The following is a 21,241-nucleotide window of genomic DNA, read 5'->3' as shown; positions in this document are numbered from 1 at the left end:
GTAGCTCCGCCGCCTTTCCTCATGAGGAAATACAGCACGGAGGCTCCACTTATCCAAAGGTAACAGATAATAATAAAGGAGTAATAATAAAAGTCCTGTGATAATAAAAAAAAACAACGGCGCACGTCTGGTGTAAGTTTTATTTACACAGGAAGTGTTACTAGTGGTCTTAAAGGAAGGCTTGATCCTTCTATTTACAGTTATATACAGATTTATACTTGAAAAGTAAGAAAACTGTACAAGATAACACAAAAATATAAGACAAATTGGATCCAATTAAAGTAGTGAATACATAAGTTAAGAAAAAATCTGACATTTAAGTTGCGAAGTGTAATGTTATGAGTAGTATATATGTAGTTTTAAACCAGATAGCAATGTAAATTACACCACACTAAATCTTTACCCCAATTATGTAGACTCTGCTTCTGAACACCAGACAACCAAAAGCCTCCTGCTCTTAAAAATACATAATAATGGTAATTTCAACTTGATTTCCACATAGGGACCAATTACAAAACCCACATATAAGGAATTTATTTACATTAAATATTAGCAAAAATGGACCAAAAGAGTGCAAGTGCTCCTCACCTGCAGTGCTATCCATTTTAGGTTTCCAACCCCTACAATCAAAAGTTGTTGTACAGTATCTTTGAGAAAAGGAAGTGTTGCAAACAGCCGCTGTGACACATACAATATGACATTTTTCACAGCTAAAAAGATGTTAAAGAACTAAGTATCACTAAACCATATGCTTTTGGGATTTCAGTATTGCACACTAACAAGAGAGTTTCAAAAACTATTGTCTGCATTATTCTGAAGTGTTAAAAGTGGATGCTCCTTTGACAATACAAAGTCTGCAAATAGCTTTGTCAGTTTCTAGTGTTTACCATTACATATATCATAGTTGGAAATGGCTCAACAAAATAAAACTTCTGGTGGCAAAACCCTTTCACAGAATACCCACTCCATTTTTAAGAAGCTGCACAACCAATACACCAAAACAAATGCTTAACACCACTCATTTTGAAAGCTATACACTCTGAAAATAGTAGCCCTGATCTTACCGCTGTTTAAAATGCACAATTTTTGCTCTAACAGGTTTGGGCACAATACTTCCACAGTTCCTGAGTTAATTACATTTGCCCAGACTGAAGAATGAAGCCGCAACTTAAAAAAAAAAAAAGCAACAAATAAGACAATACCCCTTCCCAAGTTTTAACCATCTTGCACATAAATATACCAAACCACCTTATTTGGTCCTCAGTACTTTTAAGTAGTTAATTTTGGAGGTATTTGTGCCAAAGCATTTGGTTTGGATAGCAGTTTTGGGGCTTTAAGATTTAGCATTTCCCTCACTTCCCCCCTGACCAAAGTGCCTTTGTGGTATTTGTAAAAAAAGTTATGCCTCAAAATTTTTTGTTTTAAGTACCAACAGAAGTTATTACAAATGTTTATTGCATTGAGCTGATTCTTTTAAAGTATTAAATATGAACTCCCCCACTTCTCAGTTTCATGTTTTAGTATTCTGCATGAAAACAAATCTTCCCATGAAATAAGCTAATACTGGCAAAAGGGTGAAGATTTCATCAGTTCATTACTCCACTGAGAGCTGTATCATTTTTCCTCTTGCTTTTCACACTCTTTTCTACAGTGGTTTTCCACACAGAAATGATGTGAAAACTCCTTTGTCATCAAGTGGTTTTCCACATTTTCGGTTGACCTCAACATTACAATGATTAGCTTTTCAGTGCTGGGCTATGGTTCTTGTCCCCTTCTTTGTTGTCCTTCATCAGTGAGGCAAACACCTGGAAATGCAAGTTATTTAATGAATATAAAAAAGCTAGTCTTACAAAGAATAATTTTAACCACCACAATATTAGCATGGAAACTTATTTCTAAAATGAGACTAGGAAATGAAGTCAATTACCTCTAATCCTTAAATTCAAAAGTTTTTCCTCCCTCTTTGGAAACACACCATAATAAAAATGATCAGGAAAAACTGATCTCATGGATATGGGAAGATACAGTGAGGTACAGCATTCCCAAGTCCTCCTTTACTTCCTAGCTATTCCTCAGAACTGTTTGCATCTGGAGTTGAGCCAAGAACACAAGCCAATTCTTCTGCCAAACTGTCTACTTTGCTCTTCTACTTTAGTGTGGGTTTTGTCAGCAGCAGCTCCAGTCATTTGTAATACAGGTATTTTCCACCAAAGCTAGGAAGAATTCCAGTACAATGGATGGACGTGGGAAGATTTTAAAAGGTCCTAACAAAAACTGTATGGAAGAGACTTTTATTTTTATTCAAATGGGTCTTATTGCAATTCACTTTAGACTACGTCTGGGGCAGTTTCAGATAAAATTTGGTTTAAACATTTATCTGGCATACTGTTTTGTATTAAAAGTTACAGATTCTTCAGCAACTATTTTAATGCTCTCAAACATATAGTGCTCAATTTGTTTTCTGAGAGGGGAAGAACAAATAATTCTCAATAAGGAAAGCCTGAGATTCTCCTTAAATACAAACCAATATGCATCTCCCATCAGAGGTTAGTCTAAAACTAAGTTCCACATGAACAGCATTACCCACTGCTCTGAAGTCTGACATGCAGAGTCACTTAGAAGTGCCCCATGGGCTGACATGAGCCCATGAGTTTTGATATACATAAAGAAACTCACCTGTGCCCATTTTTTGTTACTATTCTGCATCTGAATAGCTGCAATACAGCTAAAAAGCTTTTCTGATGTAATATCTTCTGGAAGTTTCGTTAGAAACTGCGCTATATGAATAAAGTCCATCTGTAGGAGAATATCTTCATATAATCGAAGGATTCCTAACCCTGTCCTAAACAAAAATTCTTCCCCATCTCTACAGAAAACATCCCAGACACGACAGGCCAGATCAAGTGGTAATGACTTGCTGTAGAGTGTAAAAATCCTACAATTGAGAAAAAAGGGACAGTTACAAATTTAACCTGTTTCAGAAACATGTAAATAAAACCTCCTTTAAATCAGTTTATTAATAAAGAACAACCAAATGACAAGTTACTTCATGTGTTCTTATTATCCACATTTCAAAGATACCCAAGTCTCCAGTTTTTCAAGTCAGAATTCTTATTCTGAAACCCACCTCTTCTCATTCTACAGGGAATTCTCCATTACAAAGCTGCATCCTTTAGAAAGCCCTAGCTTACGACATCTAGTTACAAACATGCTTATACTCAAATGGTGTGTCACATACAAATAAGAATTTAAAACAAAGATTTATGTGCAGACCTTGACCTTTGCCATTATTTAAGTCATACAGATTAACAACTCTGTTCATTTTTTTTTAAACTAAAGCTAGAAATCACCTCAGTAAAAGACTACATCCCACTGACAGGAATTCAGTGACTCTATTTGAGATATATTTTGAATTTATATTCATGTTAAAACTCACTAAAATGTAAAGACAATCACTTTTTTTTAGTATCGAAGTCCAGTTGTGTTTTTTTATTGATAAGTTTATTTTAAGAATGCATTCATTACACTTGGGCAGAGCATCCAGTCTGCTGTATGCACCATATTGTAAAATCCCACTTATAAATTTGTTCCTGTGATCCAAAGCACATATTCTGTTTTGCCTTTATTTCTAGTGGGAAGTGGGTCAAGAACTGCAGAACACCACCACCAGCTACCACAACCTCTTCTACTCTCCCTTCATAAGAGGAAGCTCTCACTGCCTCAAGGCCATTTTCAGAACATGGTCAGGAATAAGAATCTTTATTTCTTACAGATAATCAGAGGCAGAGTATTTTAGGATTTTGCAGAGCAGCACTATTTCTACACCATACGTGTATATACACCTCTTATCTATCTGAACTGTGCTGCAGCACACTCCTGGCTCACTCCAGTTATTGTATAAACTGCTCCTGCTGAGACTTACTGCTTACTGATAAGCTGCATCTTCTAAGCAGAAGTTCTTCATTCTCAAGTACTTGGATGACATGCAATTTCTGTATTTAATTCTATCCAATTCAACACTATTAGAAATTTCTAACATATAATAATCCTATATGAACCAGATACTTATGCACACACACTTAGGAAGAGACACTCAGTATCTGGCAACACCACACACACTTCAATGATGCCTGAGTTATTGGCTTCCATTACATGCACATACCATTGTTCAGTACTTTCTGCTTTAGGGCATTCATTACTTAAAAAATGTTCACTGTATTCCCAAGTTTATCCTTTCCTGTACCAGGTCCTGTATTTCATCCCTCTGCTTTGAAATTTATATTCCTATACTTTTACTTTATGCTTATTTCATCAAGTCACAATCAGTCATTGCCAGCTATGACGTCCTCTCCTCTAATGTTATGCATACCTGACTTACCTGCAACAACAATAAAAGCCCACAAGATTCTTGTGTCACATTTTCTGTCTGAATAGATGTCACTCCTAATCCCAGAGTCTATAAAGTTTGAATCCTGATAGAGGAACTGCAGCTGCACAAAACAGTTCATCTGGATTTCAGGAGACCTAGAAAGCTGAGGTACGCAAACATCTAACAAATGCTTTTCTTATGCTGTATTGCTGAAAAAAGCTATAGCAAAATTGAAAGGTGTTCCCACAGTTGTAAGATTCAGTTGCTACTTTCTCTGAACTCACCAGTCTATCAAATATATGTCTGGAGTAAGACTGTATGATTTGAAATGAAGAAACAATTTGGGAAGATTTTCTTCAAAGAATACTTCAAAGGCTGCAAAGTATTTCAACATCTGTAGAGATAGTAAAGCAACACATAAGCAGTCATCACAAGAAAGCCGAGTCATAAAATAACACAAATCCCACCAAGACTTGAGGATCTCAATACAGCACAACATGACTTCTTAGGATAAGTACAACAATTAAGCAGTTCTAGAGGAAGAGTCAAAATAGGATAATGTGCTCTACAGATTAGTATCTGGTATTCCTGGTTTTGTAACTGCAGGTTAAAATTCTCTATTATTCAATAGGACAAAAGGAAGTCAATAAATCAAATATGCTTCAAATCAAAAGAATGCTGAGGTTCAAAACCAGAAAACTATGTGCATACCATGCTGTGGTCCACACGGAAAAAGGCCAGCTGGCATGGCTTGTTTAGAAGGTTAGCAAAGGCAATGAAAGCATCTGCCTCTTCCAGATTGAGAATGAGCACAGCAGCAATGAAGGACATCCCTTGTACCTTCAAGTGGGAAAAGCATCAGGCAAATATAAGTGAGTAAGCTCAGTCCATCTTTGGAAGTGCAAGTATTTTACATTCTGCGATACATCAAACACCGTAATGTAACATGTCCAAATTAGCAGAAACAACATGGATAAATCATCTTTATACATGCAATCAGTTAGATTTCAACAAGAAAATTGAATGTGTTTATTCAGATGCAGGCTTCAGGTGCTTGATGGAATTTCTGGGTGGTCTCATGATTACAAGTCCTCAGGGACTTGGAATGCAAGAAAATTAAAACTACACAGGTTGGACACATAAGAGACAACTTGGCTTTAAGGTCATTGTTATGCCATGGGAAAAGCAGACAAGGAAAAACCTCGCATATGGGTCAGTTTAGACCCAGGCAGATATGTTGGAATTGAGATAAAATTCTGTTTCAGAACAGTCAATACATTTTGGCCTCCCATAGGCCAAACAGTATTTGTTCACAAACATAAAGCTACTTTTAAGTGGTTAGCTACAAGTTTTCACATTTCTCTGATTACTTTCTCTCAAACACTTCAGTCTGCAGTAAGTAAAGATTATTCTTGTAGTTGTTAAGTGATGATCTGAATATTCATTATACTAGAAATAATTCTACCAATTTCAGCTGCAATTATGATCGTTCTGCTGTTTCTAGGCATTTATGCTGCCTGCTCCTTATTTTGAAAAAGACACTTAATATTTTAAACAACTAGGGAAGAAAGCATTCATATACATCAAAAACAGCTAGCAGCTATCTATTTTTTGTGATATGGACAGGTGCAGAAATAAGATTACATTAAATTTATTATCATATTAACATTAAAAAAGAGAAGTATGATCAGAAACATGCAGGCTAGCTGTAATTGTTGTATTATCTTTTCTTAAGTGAAAGAGAAGATCTATCCATGAAAAGTTACTTAATTGCCTTTTAAAACTCCACCCTGGGAACAAGCAGTCTCAGAATCTGCAGAGGTTGTAATCTCATTTAAAGAGTATGATCTCCAAAAATGATGTCACAGATGACAAACTCAGAGCTAAAAGCATTCGAACATGAAAAGCCAATTAGATATTGATGTCCTAACCATGTCTGACATGGAAGAAAACACACCCTGCACTAAATGTTGTTGCATGGATCAGACTCTCTTAAGTTCTCTAGCTAAAAAGCAATTACAACTCGTGAAAAGTGTTCCTAGGAACCCTCTGAAACAAGAAAAAAAAAGCATCTGTGTTATTTTAGCTGCTTCTGTAAACCAACACCACTTTTTTCTGCCAGCAGGTTTTTTTTTTTTTTTCCCTTTAGATACTCTTGGTTTGTCAGAGCTAGAATGCTTAGTGAACAAGTTTTAAAAATTTCCTGTGCAAGCCAAATAGTATACTTGTCCATAACATCCAATACATTTTCAGCTGTTTAAATAACTGAGAATTATAATCATTTTAACTACTATGAAATGAGTAAGTGCCAAGTTTTGTTTTTTTTTTTGAAGAACTAGTAGCGTGTAGTTTAGAGAATCTACTTATCTAATATATAAACATTTGACATTTTAAGCATATATGCTATAAATATTTTACAATAAATACTTACATATCCCACATCCGGTCTGTAACATGTATATGCTCCTAGAACACTATGCAGGAGATCATGATAGGGACCACCCTAATTCAAGGTGAAGAAAGAAAAAACTTCATGTTATAAACAAATAGGTAGGTAGTGAGCCAGCACATTACAATAACAGTGAGCCATGAGATTATTGCTTTGTTCACATGTAGAATAACACCAATTTTTACTCTAAGCATTACCTTGTATGCTTGAGAGTTTAAAGGAAAAGCAACAGACTAACTATTCAGTATGAAATGGATACCTGGTATGCATACAGTTGGCTTTGCCTTTTGAGACACTGGATGTTTTAATTCTTATTAATGCAAGTTACCGTAATACAATAACGCAAGTTATTTTATATGTATATATCTGTATAAAAATCAAAGCCTGAAAATGTATACTAACACGCATCAGGATTTGTTTTTAGCTGTGAGAATATTCGCATATTGGCATGTAAGTAATTTCATAAACAGTAATAGGAACCGCATGCAGTTTTCCAGGAGAAAAAGCCTTATAGTCCTTAATTTACAAGCATTTACAAAATCACTACTTTAATCTCATCAAAAAACACATGACTATTTGCTGTTGTATGTGGAAAAACAAGTAATTTCACTTCTGTTGTTTTACACAAACAGCTTCTGAAAAATTTTCCATACTTAGCTAGCCAGGTTACTTTTTTTTTATTTAACTATGCAGAAGTTCTAAGTTGCTATAACTAGAGTTACAGAACTCTCACCTTCTGGAAAATATACAGGGATGGAAATGTGCGTGATATATCCAACTTAATTAGCTCCAGGCTAGCCTCACGATCAGCAACAGATGCACCTGCATCTGCAAGCAAAACCAACAGTCATTAAAATTGACAGGCAATTCTACAGACTTCAGATTAAAGCTGCCATGGTATATGAAAATTTTCAGGGTCTGAGGAAAAAAGTTATTTAGCTTTATTCTTGGAACTACTTCCACAGTGCTAAGTTAGCTCTCTTCTCAAGTGCTACATTAAATAGCCTCCACTGATACCTGGTATATGCTATCAGGTCCAAGAAGCAAGGGAAACAATCAGTAATTCTTTTCTCTATCCACTCATTCTTTTTCAAGTCATACAGTTTGAAACCATTCAGACTTAAAACCAACAGGTTCTTCTACTTCTAAAACACTACGCAGGCACAGATCACCACTATATTTCACTAGAATTTGACTCTGCCCAGCCCAGTCCTGAAAACGTTTTCTTCCCTATCTTCTACCATGGCCTCAGTTCCCAAGTCTGGGCAAGAACATGGAACAAGAACACTGTTGTTGATCCAAACATGATCCAGCAAGACCTCAATTCTCAGATTTTTCATTCCTAACTGGCTCATTTCAACCAACAACATTGAAATATGGTCTGTACACTAGTAATAAAAAAGATTAATTGCATCACCATCTCCTGAAGCCAGCACTACACCTACAAAGTCAAGCACTTTTTAAAAAGAGTACTTGTTGCATAACAATGGTATTTTCTCGCCCAAAAGGGAGACCATCTCCAATCCATTTGCAGATGACACCAAGTTAGGTGTGTGTGTCGATCTGCTCGAGGGTAGGAAAGCTCTGCACGAGGATCTGGATAGGCTGCACCGATGGGCTGAGGTCAACTGCATGAAGTTCAACAAGGCCAAGTGCCGGGTCCTGCACCTGGGGCACAATAACCCCAAGCAGAGCTACAGGCTGGGAGATGAGTGGTTGGAAAGCTGCCAGGCAGAGAAGGACCTGGGAGTGATGGTGGACAGTCGGCTGAATATGAGCCAGCAGTCTGCTCAGGTGGCCAAGAAGGCCAACAGCATCCTGGCTTGTATCAGAAACAGTGTGACCAGCAGGGCTAGGGAGGTGATCATCCCCCTGTACTGGGCTCTGGTGAGGCCGCACCTATAGTACTGTGTTCAGTTTTGGGCCCCTCGCTACAAGGACATCAAGGTGCTTGAGCGAGTCCTGAGAAGGGCGACAAAGCTGGTGAGGGGCCTGGAGAACAAGTCCTATGAGGAGCAGCTGAGGGAGCTGGGCTTGTTCAGCCTGGAGAAAAGGAGGCTCAGGGGCCACCTTATTGCTCTTTACAGAAACCTTAAAGGAGGCTGTAGTGAGGTGGGGGTTGGCCTGTTCTCCCACGTGCCTGGTGACAGGATGAGGGGGAACGGGCTAAAGTTGCGCCAGGGGAGTTTTAGGTTAGATGTTAGGAAGAACTTCTTTACTGAAAGGGTTGTTAGACACTGGAACAGGCTGCCCAGGGAAGTGGTGGAGTCACCATCCCTGGAGGTCTTTAAAAGACGTTTAGATGTAGAGCTTAGGGATATGGTTTAGTGGGGACTGTTAGTGTTAGGTCAGAGGTTGGACTTGATGATCTTGAGGTCTCTTCCATCTAGAAATTCTGTGAAAAATATATATTTCATAGGAGGTAGCACTGCCAGTATCACATAAGACAGCATTAAAAAAAGCTGTGAACTGCGTGAGAAGTTACTACATGTGACAAGGATCTAGCCATCATTAAAAACCCAGCGGTGATGCTATTTTTAACAGCAAAAAAAACCTACAGGAGATAGTAATACTCCACTGATAAAACTCCATTGTAAATACAAATGTGCTAAAAGGCTCATTAAATAGGTTTGGGAGGAAAGGCCATCTGGGCAGCCTATGCAGGACCAAAAAGTATAATAAATTATACACTCATCACCTTTCAGTTCCACAGTGAAAATGGAGAATAATTATTTTCTTCTTTCCCAAAACTGTGGAAGGGAAACCAACATAAATAATCTAAGCAGAGATAACCAATAGCACATGATATAATTTAATTTCTTCCTTTTGTGTTTCATCTAAAATTTTTGTAGGTGTAGTCTTAGAACTTCAGGACTTCAGAGAAACATTCATTCGAAAAGTCAAGTAGCATGTGCAATACTTCAATGCACCTTTATTGATACAGAAAATACTGTTAAGATCCTCACTGACTTGTTATTAAATGACAAATATTTAAGTAATGAATAACCCAGATGACTTTTAACAAGTATTCCTAGGGCTACAATTGCACCTAATCTCATGAGATTTAATGTGTTAGTAAAAATAAATAGGGAGCTGTCTAGCATTCAGAAGATCTCACCTTCTATGTCATTCTCAGAACTTGTCTCACTGAAGCTTTTCCACCGTTCCTTAGCTCTAGATAAGAAAATTTCATAGAGTTCTACAAAAAAACAGAACAGAAACAAGAGAAGTAAGGAAAAGCACCCCTGAAAGACAAAAGCATGCTAGGTATTTTGGTTTTGTTTTTCTTGCTTTATTTCTTCTTACCATGGCCGGGGGAGATGTTGGATCTATTTTGCTTGGTTACTACTAACCACTGGAATAGTTTTATAGTATGCATTCTATCACGCCTTCTTCTGTGGCGAACATTCCAATTACAGGAGGAAAATCATGTCTTAAAATCATCCAGATTTTTACTTCATGAATGTGTTAGAACAATTCCAGTTCAAACTGGAATTTCATTGGTTATGAAATAAAGCAATTTCCCTTTCTACTCCACCTTCCAAGAAAGTACAATTACAAATTCTCAATTTTAAACATCAAGATTAAATTGGGGTGGGGATCTGCACCTTAACTTTAGTTTTATAAGACTAAAATGTTTTTATAAGCATATTTTAAACCTTAATTCCAAAACTTACAAGGCTATGATTGTCTAATTACATATATATTAAAACACCTGCTTCTAAGCAAATACATCCTAGATTTCAACCAACAAAATTTTTCACTAATACATATAATCTGTTAAGGCATACCAGGAGTGATATTTAACTCGTTTCCCACAGCTAGACTCCAAACCTTCCCACGTACACTTGGTGGTAATCCCTGCCACCACAGCTCTCGAACTCTTCGGGTTGCACGCCTAGAATAGGGATGCAGGAGGGGAGAGGGAAAAGCAAGCATATATTACACATCCTATTTTATGAAATTACTGGGCAATTTACAAGCAAAATAACATACTATTTCCCCAACTAAAATTTAGGGGTATCTGCTTATGTTAAATCCCTATTAGAAAAACAAAACTAAGCTCCCAAAAAGTACATTTCGTGTTGCTCTGTAATGATCTCTTACTAAAAAGAATTTCTTGACAAAACAGAAATGAAAAGGAAAGTAAAGTTCCTTGGGTACCAGAGAAGAAACAAGCTACATTTGCCTCATTTACACAACAAAACTTCACTTACATGCCTTCCCAGTTAGGTAGTATTTCATTGACCCAAATCACCATAGCACTAGCAATGTTTTCTTCTTGCTTAAAACGCTCTCTCATTATTTTTTTCCTTTTATGTGCCTCTTTAATTTCTGTGAAGCAAAACATCAAAAAATCTGTTATTATACATAAATTATTAGATAAATCATTTGAATTATCCAATTATTTTGATTGTGTGTGAAAGATCAAGGGTAAACTACAGTTGCACGTGAACTATCCAGCACTGCTCCTGGTAACTGTACATAAATACAAAAGTAATTTTATAGAAAAGCTAGGCATTATAAAAATCAATGAAATAAAAACATAACAGTTATTGCATGTTCCACTCTAAAAAAAATATGATTACAAAAAGCAATACAGCTAAAAGAGACGTGGAACTCTAAGATATTTCTATATCACAGAAACATCTAGGTTGGAAGAGACCTCAAAAAGGATTCCAACCAATGACCTAACACTAACAAGTCCTCCACTAAACCATATCGCTAAAGTTCAACATATAAACATCTTTTAAAGACCTCCAGGGATAGTGACTCCACCACCTCCCTGGGCAGCCTGTTCCAATGCCTCACAACCCTCTCAGTAAAGAGGTTCTTCCAAATATCCAACCTAAAACACCCCTAGTGCAACTTTAGCCCATTCCCCCTCATCCTGTCACCAGGCACATGGGAGAATAGACCAACCCCCACCTCGCTACAGCCTCCTTTAATGTACTTATAAAGAGCGATAAGATGGCCCCTGAGCCTTCTTTTCTCAAGGCTGAGCAAACCCAGCTCCCTCAGCCGCTCCTTGTAGGACTTGTTCTCCAGACCCCTCACCAGCTTTGTCACCCTTCTCCAGGCTCTTTCAAGCACCCCGATGTCCTTCTTGTAGCGAGGGGCCCAAAACTGAACACAGTACTCGAGGTGCGGCCTCACCAGAGCCGAGTACAGGGGGACAATCACTTCCCTAGCCCTGCTGGCCACACTGCTTCTTATACAAGCCAGGATGCTGTTGGCCTTCTTGGCCACCCGAGAAACACTTCTGGCTCATATTCAGCTGACTATCCACCAATACTCCCAGGTCCTTCTCCGCCTGGCAGCTTTCCAACCACTCATCTCCCAGCCTGGAGCTCTGCTTGGGGTTATTGCGCCCCAGGTGCAGGACCCGGCACTTGGCCTTGTTGAACTTCATGCAGTTGGCCTCAGCCCATCGGTGCAGCCTATCCAGATCCTCCTGCAGAGCCTTCCTACCCTCAAGCAGATCGACACACGCACCTAACTTGGTGTCATCTGCGATCTCCCTGAGGGTGCCCTCAATCCCCTCATCCAGACCATCGATAAAGATATTAAAGAGGACCAGCCCCAGTACCGATCGCCTTGGCAAGTGGCTATGAGATATGCCCAGTGGCTATGGGCTATGCAAGTGGCTATAACATACGCCCAGCTTGTGTTTTGCTTCAACTACCAAATATGAGGGTAATGTCCAATGGGTAGACCAATTCAGTAAGGATGAGCAGACTTACAAAACTCTTCAGAACAATTAAACAGGAGTAAGGCAAGTATTTTGTTAGAAATAGATTGTCTATAGGTGCCTATTTATTAAAATAGCTAGAAAGGACAGAGCTTTGCTGTCACTGAAAAAACATTCTGAAATTGCAAGTTGTTTTCTATTTCCACATGCATTAGATACATCAGAAAAGTAAACTCATCATCCCTAGTAAACTTATAGGGCTGAACAGCTTCTTTAAGGTGTATGTGTTTAAGTTTCGTGTGTAGCAATAATTAATTTAATGAATACTAGGGCACACATACTAAAACATTACACATGGTTGGCCTTTCAAAAGTGCAGTTGGAGTATATGGCCAACAGACCACACCTTACAAGATTTCACTCTTCTCTTATAGTGTGCATATGTTGTCATATGCCTTAGATTTCTCCTTACATCTTTCAGAATAACCTGCTACAGATCTATACTGCGGCTCAACGAGTTCAGAAGCTTATATCTGACTTACAACAGCCCAAGTACAACATGCAGCATGAACTCTTAAAATAGCTTATTGCCTGAATACTAGTTGTGAGAATACAGTAGTCTTTCAGCAAACTATTATTCATTTATTGACATAGCACAAAATGCTACAGATACGTTTAATTTAAAAAGTAGATCTAGTGGGAGTAGAAAGGTTCACATAAGTACAGCTGACTGGTGAAACAAAGTTTTCATCTGTGTTCACACTGTACTTGATATCAAATTCCTGGAAAAAAGTCATCTTTAAGCAGTCAGCTTTAGTATACTTTGGTTCTCAGTGAAAACTGTAGCAACATTGCTTGAAAAAGGAGCCTGAGTATAATGAGTATAGAGAAAGTTTTTAGCTGATCACATTACACAAGTAGTTTAAAAAAAGAAGTTTCTACCTAAAAATTAAGGAAAGTTAAATTGCATTCTGAACTCAGTTACATTCACTGTGCTAGAACAGGAAACAAACAGAATTGTTTGATTTTAAGTTGTATGTACATGGGTACCAGAAAATACCCTAAATATTAAATTAGGTTGTTCTCTACCTACTAGCGTGCAAGCCAGAACTTATTTTTGCTGTACAGTTAAATACAGTTATAGCAGTTACTTGCAGTTAACATACCTCGTTTCTTTGCCTCTGCCACCATTTCATCATATTCTTGTCGGTGACGTAAAGCCTCCTCCACTGATTTGGCAGGAAGATTTCTGAAAACAAGTTGTTCCTGAATTCAATACACACAGGTGACATTCTGAACCATTTCAAATTAAGTTTGGCTTCTCTGTAAGGTGAGCTCTGGGGTTGTCGCACTATCATTGTTTCAGTAACTGCAGTGGAAGACTGCTATTTATGTACAACTACCAGATATTTACTGATTCTGTTCATTTCCTATAGCATACCCCAGGGTATGACCAGAACACAAGAAACTAGCATGCTATCTTAAGTCACTGTGACATAGCCAAGATCTCCAATTTTCCATCTTTTTTCCTTTCAACTTACATTAAACCACTGCAGAAAAGTTTTTCTTACTCATCTGACATCAGTCTCTGAAGTTATTTTATTTGTTGAACATCTGAAATGAAGTTCAAATGAAATTTGCATGAAGTGATAAAAGAGAAATACTTATATTTCTTATGAAATTATTCTGATACATTTTTGTACATACATATTTTAGTCATTAATTATACCTACATGTCAATTCTTCATTTATTCACACAAGAACTCTGATTATATGTTTTCAATATGTGAAGCTTTTTATTCATTACAGTTAGGCCCATAAAAGTTCACAACAGAAAACAGGTTTACTAAAGGAAGGAAAAAAGATAGATCCCATTCATGTCAGACCTAAAGTTAAATATGCTTGCTACAGAACTTGCTGTTAGCCAGCTTCAATTTTTTTTTTTTTTTTTGCTGCACAGTGATCCCCCTAATTTGCAAATACACACTTCCTCCTGACCATGCAGGATCATTTCAAAACAAAACAGAATCTGTTGTTTGGTCTCAATCTCTTACCCAATCTCTGTTCTGCTTTGGTTCAAAATAAGCAAGAGACGGTTCTGTTATTTTAACATGCAAAAGTTTACCTACTTCTATGCAAGCAGAACAGATTGTTTTCTTAGAACTTCCAATGGAAATGAGAATAGAATTTATTCTTGGGATAGCACTCAAATTTGAAACAAGTAGAAGTGTCTTTATTAAAAACATCTGTACATTTGTAAAATTTTGGAAGTACAGAAACATCAGAAAGCGAGTTACTGTATGCCTTATTCTTCACCATACATTAAAGTAAATAACATTTACAAAGTCTTACAGTAATCTGTACCTTTGTTCAAGATATTTCTGTCTTAGCACTGAGTGAGGTTATGTACCACTTTAGAGAATCTCCACAGAAACACTTCAGTGCTATATATTCTACTTTCCATTTCCTAATTGAAATTGATTAAAACAAAGACTTAACAGTGCCACCACAAGTTTTCTCAGGGTGCCATTTGAAAGCTTTGATCTATTTGCTTTCTTCACAGCTTTTGTTCCTAGTCAGCAGGTCCTCCTCTTTCCTTCAAATTGCTGAAGACAGCATAGTAGCTGAACATACTGACCAATTTATTACTAGTTTTTCATTACTATTCTTATTTGTACTTAATGAAGTTTCTGTTGCATCTACAGGTGCTGTTTTGTTGCCTTCAACTGTAGGTTTAAGAAGCCAAGGAAAAATAACAGGAACTTGGGCAAAGAACTGTTTCAGTGAACTCTGTCCTGGTACCCACAAATCAGTTAACTATGCTGGCCTGGTACCTTCCTGTCAAATGCTGAAAGCTCATTTTTTATTTCTTGGGTTTCAAAGGCAATTCTTTCCACTCCTGCAGTTACTTACCTAATACTTTTTCTTTGTTTTGTTAATACACTTCTCTGGTAAGCTACCTCCAAATTCACAAAAATGACAGCTGCAATTGTGAAGACTTTCCTACTGGTCTAGGAAACAAGTTTCCAGAATGGGGGAGTATACACAGGGAAGAAATCCCTACAAGTCTTCAGTAATTTTCCTGATTAAGGGTGCATACAACACCGTCAAAATCAGCTGTGATACACAGCATATAACTGACCAGTGGTCCCATTATGGTAAGAAAGAATTTCTCATATAGACTATTGTATATTTGCAGGTTCTTCTGGAGGTACTTGTTAGTTTATCTGAGATGGAATAATACAGATACTTTTGTATAAGAATTGTAAGAGTTAGCTTATCAGAAACATATCTAACAAATTCAGTCATCATCACTTCCACAGCAGAATCATACTTACGCTGGTCGATCCTCCAGAATCAACGCAGTAGTTGAAAGTGGTTCAAATTCAATGTTTTTACGTCTTGCTGATGGTGGTGGAGGCTTACACATTCTTCCTGTCCGTGCTTCATATTCCTAAATAACATTATTAATAAAATCTAAATTTTGACTTTCAGGCTCCCTTCTAATTTGTAAGCATATTACTTGTATAACACTTAATGTTATATGTAAATATTATTAAGTAACTTAAAAGGAGCTAACATTACAAGGTTGATTTTTTTTTTAAAAGCAAGACAATGCAGTTTTCCAGAACTGCCAAACAAAAAAGAAATGAGAAAACAGTTCATTGTATCAACTTAACACTTGATTTATTCTTGTTCAATATTACTACAGAGCATCCAAGGATCAGTTATAGTTAGGAAATCTGCATAATCTTTCCATGCAAATTACTGGGCAAACACATTTAAGTAATCTGTGAAGTTAAGAAAAAAAAACACCAAGAAAGTGTCGGGGCAGATGAAAGCCTTAAATCTTACATGTTGCCTCTTTTATAGGCTCTGTAAATAAAAGTTTACTGCCAAGTTACTGAGGAACACATTCTTAAAAGTTCAGCGAATATAAGTTATCTGCGAAAGGACTTTCAACTTATTCCCAATCAAAGGGTAGGTAGGCACAGAGGCTAGATACTAGTTTGTCTGCAATTCTTAGACATGCTAGAAGTCAATCAGAATATTAAGAGATCAAAAATCACCTTCAAGAAAACACATTCAAGATACTTTAGTAATGTATTTTCAAAGATTAAGCACAGCCAAATGAGCTTGCAGAAGCTTTTTTTTCCTCCTTCCCCTCAATACAGTTTGTTCTTGTACATCTGTTGCTTTAGTAATTGTGTAAGTAAATTCAGTCTTAGATTAACCAAAATATCTTAGGTTGGTTAAGCCACCAAAAATAAAAATCTATCAGTTACTAGTTAGGTTATGTATCTTCTCAATCAAACAGTCTTCTCTAAAACCTGCTCACAAATGAACCTTACACCTAACAGAGCTTCTCACATGCATTAGTTCTCCCAGGGTCAGACAGAGGACTTTGCACATTCAGTGTTCATTGACAGTATTATAGAAACATAGCTGACAATTTTAAAGCTATTATTTAGCTTAAATATTCAGTGCACAGTTGGAGTCCATGAATTTAAATGAGAAAATACTTCTTACAAAAGTGACAACACAGCCTCAGATTCCTAGACAAGACACTGTTTGCCCAATACTAAGGTCACTAAAAGTTTTCTGCTCAACAGCCTCCTTTACCCCACCCATTTTAATGATCTCTGATAGGACTTTTGCTCTTCCACATCAGGCATAATCCATGAAATGGTCCAAAAATCTCAACAAAGTCATGTTAATCTTGCCTCAAGAGGAAGTTACTGTACCAATGAATCAGTGAGGCTGGATACCTCTGGGTATTGTCTAGTCCAACCTCCCTGCCCAAAGTAAGGTTGTGTGGGGTCTTGTCCAGCCAGGTACTGAATCTCCAACCTCTATTTCTGAGTCTGAAGACTGCTCTTGCTAGGCAGAGAATACAGCACCCAGTATTCTCAAGTGGTTTCCCATCCAAGGGCTAGCCAGGTCCACCCCGTTAGTATGTTCACAGTGCACTATCTGCCACTATACTGTTCAGATCTCAGGAGTTATCCGGGCTTCTGACACCTTTCAGTTTCTGGTCTGTGGGAGTCAGAAGAACAATAGCTTAATGGATAAGGAAAGGCAATTACACCTCCGCAGAACAAAAGCTAAAGAATAGTTGGAAACATTCTCAATTTTTCCCCCCTAGGTCTTTAGCTAGCCTTCCAGCTATTAACCTCTGCCTCTTACCCCACCCCACAGCAGTGCGTCAAATAACTTTTTTAGTGCCCTGTGAAGAGAGGCACAAGCCTATCTATTTCAACTAGAGACATTCTGTCACTTTTCTAAGAAAAGCCCCAGAGTGTACCTTGATGATAACTGTGTGCTATCATCATTTATACATACATTCACACTAAAACACAAATTGTAAGTGATTATTTTAAAGTTGTAAGACAGCTTTTCTTTAATACAACTTTGTTCTAAATATTTCTAGGTGTCTGGCCAAGAACAATAGGATATATAAATTCCTTAAGACATATCTATTCCCATTCTAAAGAGCAATTCCTAAGATAACCTTCAATTGAAAACAGTATGCAACCAATATCATTAGGCACATTCAAACAAGCATCATAAACTGGACATGCATGAGTGTTAGAACTCTACTGTAATTTACAGAAGCTCAAGAAAAAAATAGTAAACCCAAAATATATTGTATGAATATACATATTTAAGAGCCTAAAATGTTTTTGTCCCACCTAAAACCATGAGACACTGTGCATGCTCTTGGCATGATTTATACCTCGGGTTACCCTTACATATTCTTGATCAGGGGTGACAAGACTCCTGCTCAGCACCCAGTCTGCATACTGAAGATCTAGGCCCAAACTGCTGGAGGACAGCAGCAGGTCAGTCTCTCAAACTCTTGGTTGAATTTCTGAGTTACATTTTCCAGTATTTTGTTAAAAAAAAAAAAAGGCAACAAAATCAAGTTAATTTAGCAGTCAGAGATGAGGAAACTCTGATGGTACCAATGTTTCGGGCTTTTAATTCCTACATACCCAATTTGTATACAAGTTAAATAAAAAGCACCAGGAAAACAGATCCTAAGAATGAAGCCACTCTCACCTTTACTACAGACAACACATTTGAATGGTGCTAATGCCTCTGGCTGTCACACATGCTAAGAACTGATAAACCATTCCCAAAACAGAGACATGTAAAAAAAAAAAGAAAAATCATCATAGGGATATCCACAAAAGGCAGAACTCATTATCAGACTGTGCTTCTGGAAGTAAGGACACTTCACTTTAAAGCAGGTTGTTGTTTAGTTTTTTTTTTTTTTTTTTTGCACGGACTGTGAAAATTATAATCACTACTAGAAAGCATCCAAGCTGACAATGAAATAGCTTCAAGCTCAAACTGTCATGGCTGCACATTCCCCAAGAAGAAATATACCCCAAAAGTATCAGAGAAGACATTTCTTGCTCAGGAAACCTATGCTCTATGAAACTTACGTGAGGATTGGATCCAACAACCATCAGACATGCATGGAACTCGTTAATTTGTGCAACTAATATACCCATTTTTTTCTGGAGTATGCCTCTCACATTGTGTGTTACTAGACTTAAAGATTCCAATAGCCACTTGATTCAGGATCTAAAATTCTTGGCACTGTCAGCTTGAGCTGATTCAGATTTTCACTTCATAACATGTGAGCAAATACTCTTCCATAAAAAGGTAAAAATTCAATTTATAGCATTTGACAAGACAGGGGCTTAAGATGCAGGACACATCCCAGAGGGTAGAACTGTTGACAGCTAATATTCAAGATTTGCAAGACCTTTCTACATAAGTCACTTTGGAAGCATCAGTCTGGAAGTATAACAATGTTTTAGGAAATTTTATTCCTAAAAATTCTTTATTGCAGTATATCTGACATTTATTAGAAGTTACTGAACATTTCACTATCTCAAAATAGATCAAACAAAAATCTCTGCTTTAACAGGAAGTAAGCACTGTTAGCTCCTTATTAATGCTGGAACTGCATCCTCTCATCTACTAAGAATCATAAACCTGCAAACAGGCTAAAAGTATGTTTTTTCCTCAAGAAAAAAGCCATGACAACAGAAGAAAGACCACTTTGATATATGAACAGACTGGTATTTCCAGTATTTATTCCCACAGAAATATAGATAGCAGATAAGCCTATTAACCTACAGACAGGTAACAGGTAAATGGGGCAGGAAGAGATTTTTGGTTATAAAGCTGCCTTTGTGCTTAAGATAAAGATCTCAAATTTCATCTTTTCTTTTATATAGTTTTTTAGGAGGGGACTCTGCATCATCTTAGTAAAACTGATAGCAAATTTACAAAAGGAGTACTTCTGCTTAATGAATAAGGACTCCTTCCTACATCCCAATACCCCCACCCTCCCCAATTTAAGTACTAAAATTAGTGCACTAGAACTGACTACAAGGTGCTGAAAACCAAAACGGTGCTTACAGCAAGAAAGGTTCTGTGGTGCTTACATCACTGAAAGATTCTGAGAATCATAAACTAGACTTTTTCTTTTTAGAACTTAGAAAGCCAAATGCCATCAGGACAGACAGTGCATTTGCTCCTAACTTGCAGATTATATAGGAAAAGCCTATACTGAAACAGGGAAAAATGTTCATCTTCACACAGTAGGAGAGAACAACCAGATATACACAAATGCATTTCTGGGTCAGCCTTCTAAAGTAATGTCATCCATCTCCAATCTTTAACTTTTTTTTCCCTCAGTTGAATTTTTCACAGTTTGCATCAAGTTTCATCGCTTGCTGCTTACAAAAAAACAAACATGAAGCCATGGGCTTTTGGGCTCAGTGAGGAAGTGATGAGAGTGCCTGGACCATGTAACATGAACCACAGGCATCACATATCCACTCAGTCACATTACTGCTCTATTTCACAAAGCCACAGTAACAGATCCTCACAATGAAAAAAGTGAACTTCTACTATTCCAGTTAACATAGGGTATAGGATTACTTTGGATTTTTCAATGCAACAGACATATGCACTGGACCAATTTCAGAAGCATACCAGTCACAGCAAAAGGAAGACATAACAGGATATAACACAGGAGTTTCAATGGCTTCACTTCCAGTGCAGCTTTCCTACATTTCCAGTTTCATATTGGAAAGAATAATTAAAAGCATCTGGGATTCTGAACTGCCACTGTTAATAGCTTGCGTGACTTAGAGATAGAAAAAATACGATTCTAGGATATCATTTTCCAAGCTAACATAAGGTGTTACAAAAATATTACAAATTAAGCCATTTTAACAACTTTTACCATTAAACAAGTAGGCACAGCAAACGTAAGTAATGCTAGAAGTTGACAGTAATTTACTTTACCTCCTGCTATTCAAGAACATGCACTATGTTAATAAACAATAATACTGTATCACTAAGTTGTTAGTGAGATTCACGTGTGAAACTTTTTTACTAATGGTATCTAATGAGTTGATGGTTAGTGCCATAAAATATTCATGCTACTGTGAAAATGTGATGTTTGTTCTATTTTTAATGAGTACTACATTGTCCCATGCATGGCATTGAATACAACTAGAAAAAAAACATTAAATTCCATACCCCTGTGTTTAATAGACTGAGAGCAGATATTGACGCAAGACTGCCAGAACTGTCATCCTAATGAGAAAAACAGAAGCAAATCCTTAGTGAATAAATGAAGGAAAAGACCATTATAATATAGCAACATGCAAGCCAAAGTTTAAATTCAAATTGAGTATAAA

The 21,241-nt window shown here is 37.2% G+C and overlaps 1 protein-coding gene across 5 annotated transcripts in view; it reads right to left on the bottom strand.

The window, feature by feature from the left end:
* Window positions 1–126: 126 nt before the first annotated feature.
* TBC1D12 (TBC1 domain family member 12) overlaps window positions 127–21,241 on the bottom strand; it is a 43,559-nt gene continuing 22,444 nt past the window's right edge. For 2 of the 5 annotated variants that reach the window (XM_068688031.1, XM_068688028.1), the window contains exons 3-14: window positions 21,081–21,137; window positions 15,848–15,963; window positions 13,676–13,758; window positions 11,036–11,153; window positions 10,610–10,716; window positions 9,937–10,017; window positions 7,552–7,646; window positions 6,801–6,872; window positions 5,081–5,209; window positions 4,654–4,763; window positions 2,677–2,935; window positions 127–1,805 (exon numbers count right to left, since the gene is read on the bottom strand). In XM_068688031.1, the coding sequence (XP_068544132.1) occupies window positions 1,737–1,805; window positions 2,677–2,935; window positions 4,654–4,763; window positions 5,081–5,209; window positions 6,801–6,872; window positions 7,552–7,646; window positions 9,937–10,017; window positions 10,610–10,716; window positions 11,036–11,153; window positions 13,676–13,758; window positions 15,848–15,963; window positions 21,081–21,137 (1,296 nt within the window). In that variant the 3' untranslated portion in view covers window positions 127–1,736. Of the gene's footprint in view, window positions 1,806–2,676; window positions 2,936–4,653; window positions 4,764–5,080; window positions 5,210–6,800; window positions 6,873–7,551; window positions 7,647–9,936; window positions 10,018–10,609; window positions 10,717–11,035; window positions 11,154–13,675; window positions 13,776–15,847; window positions 15,964–21,080; window positions 21,138–21,241 lie in introns of those variants that run through there. The other 3 variants (XM_068688032.1, XM_068688029.1, XM_068688033.1) reach the window with 2 other exon arrangements.

The sequence above is a fragment of the Anas acuta genome, chromosome 7 (assembly GCF_963932015.1).
Source record: "Anas acuta chromosome 7, bAnaAcu1.1, whole genome shotgun sequence".
Classification (NCBI taxonomy): domain Eukaryota; kingdom Metazoa; phylum Chordata; class Aves; order Anseriformes; family Anatidae; genus Anas; species Anas acuta.
Note: the sequence above shows the minus strand (reverse complement) of the source record. Positions and strands in the feature narration are given on the sequence as shown.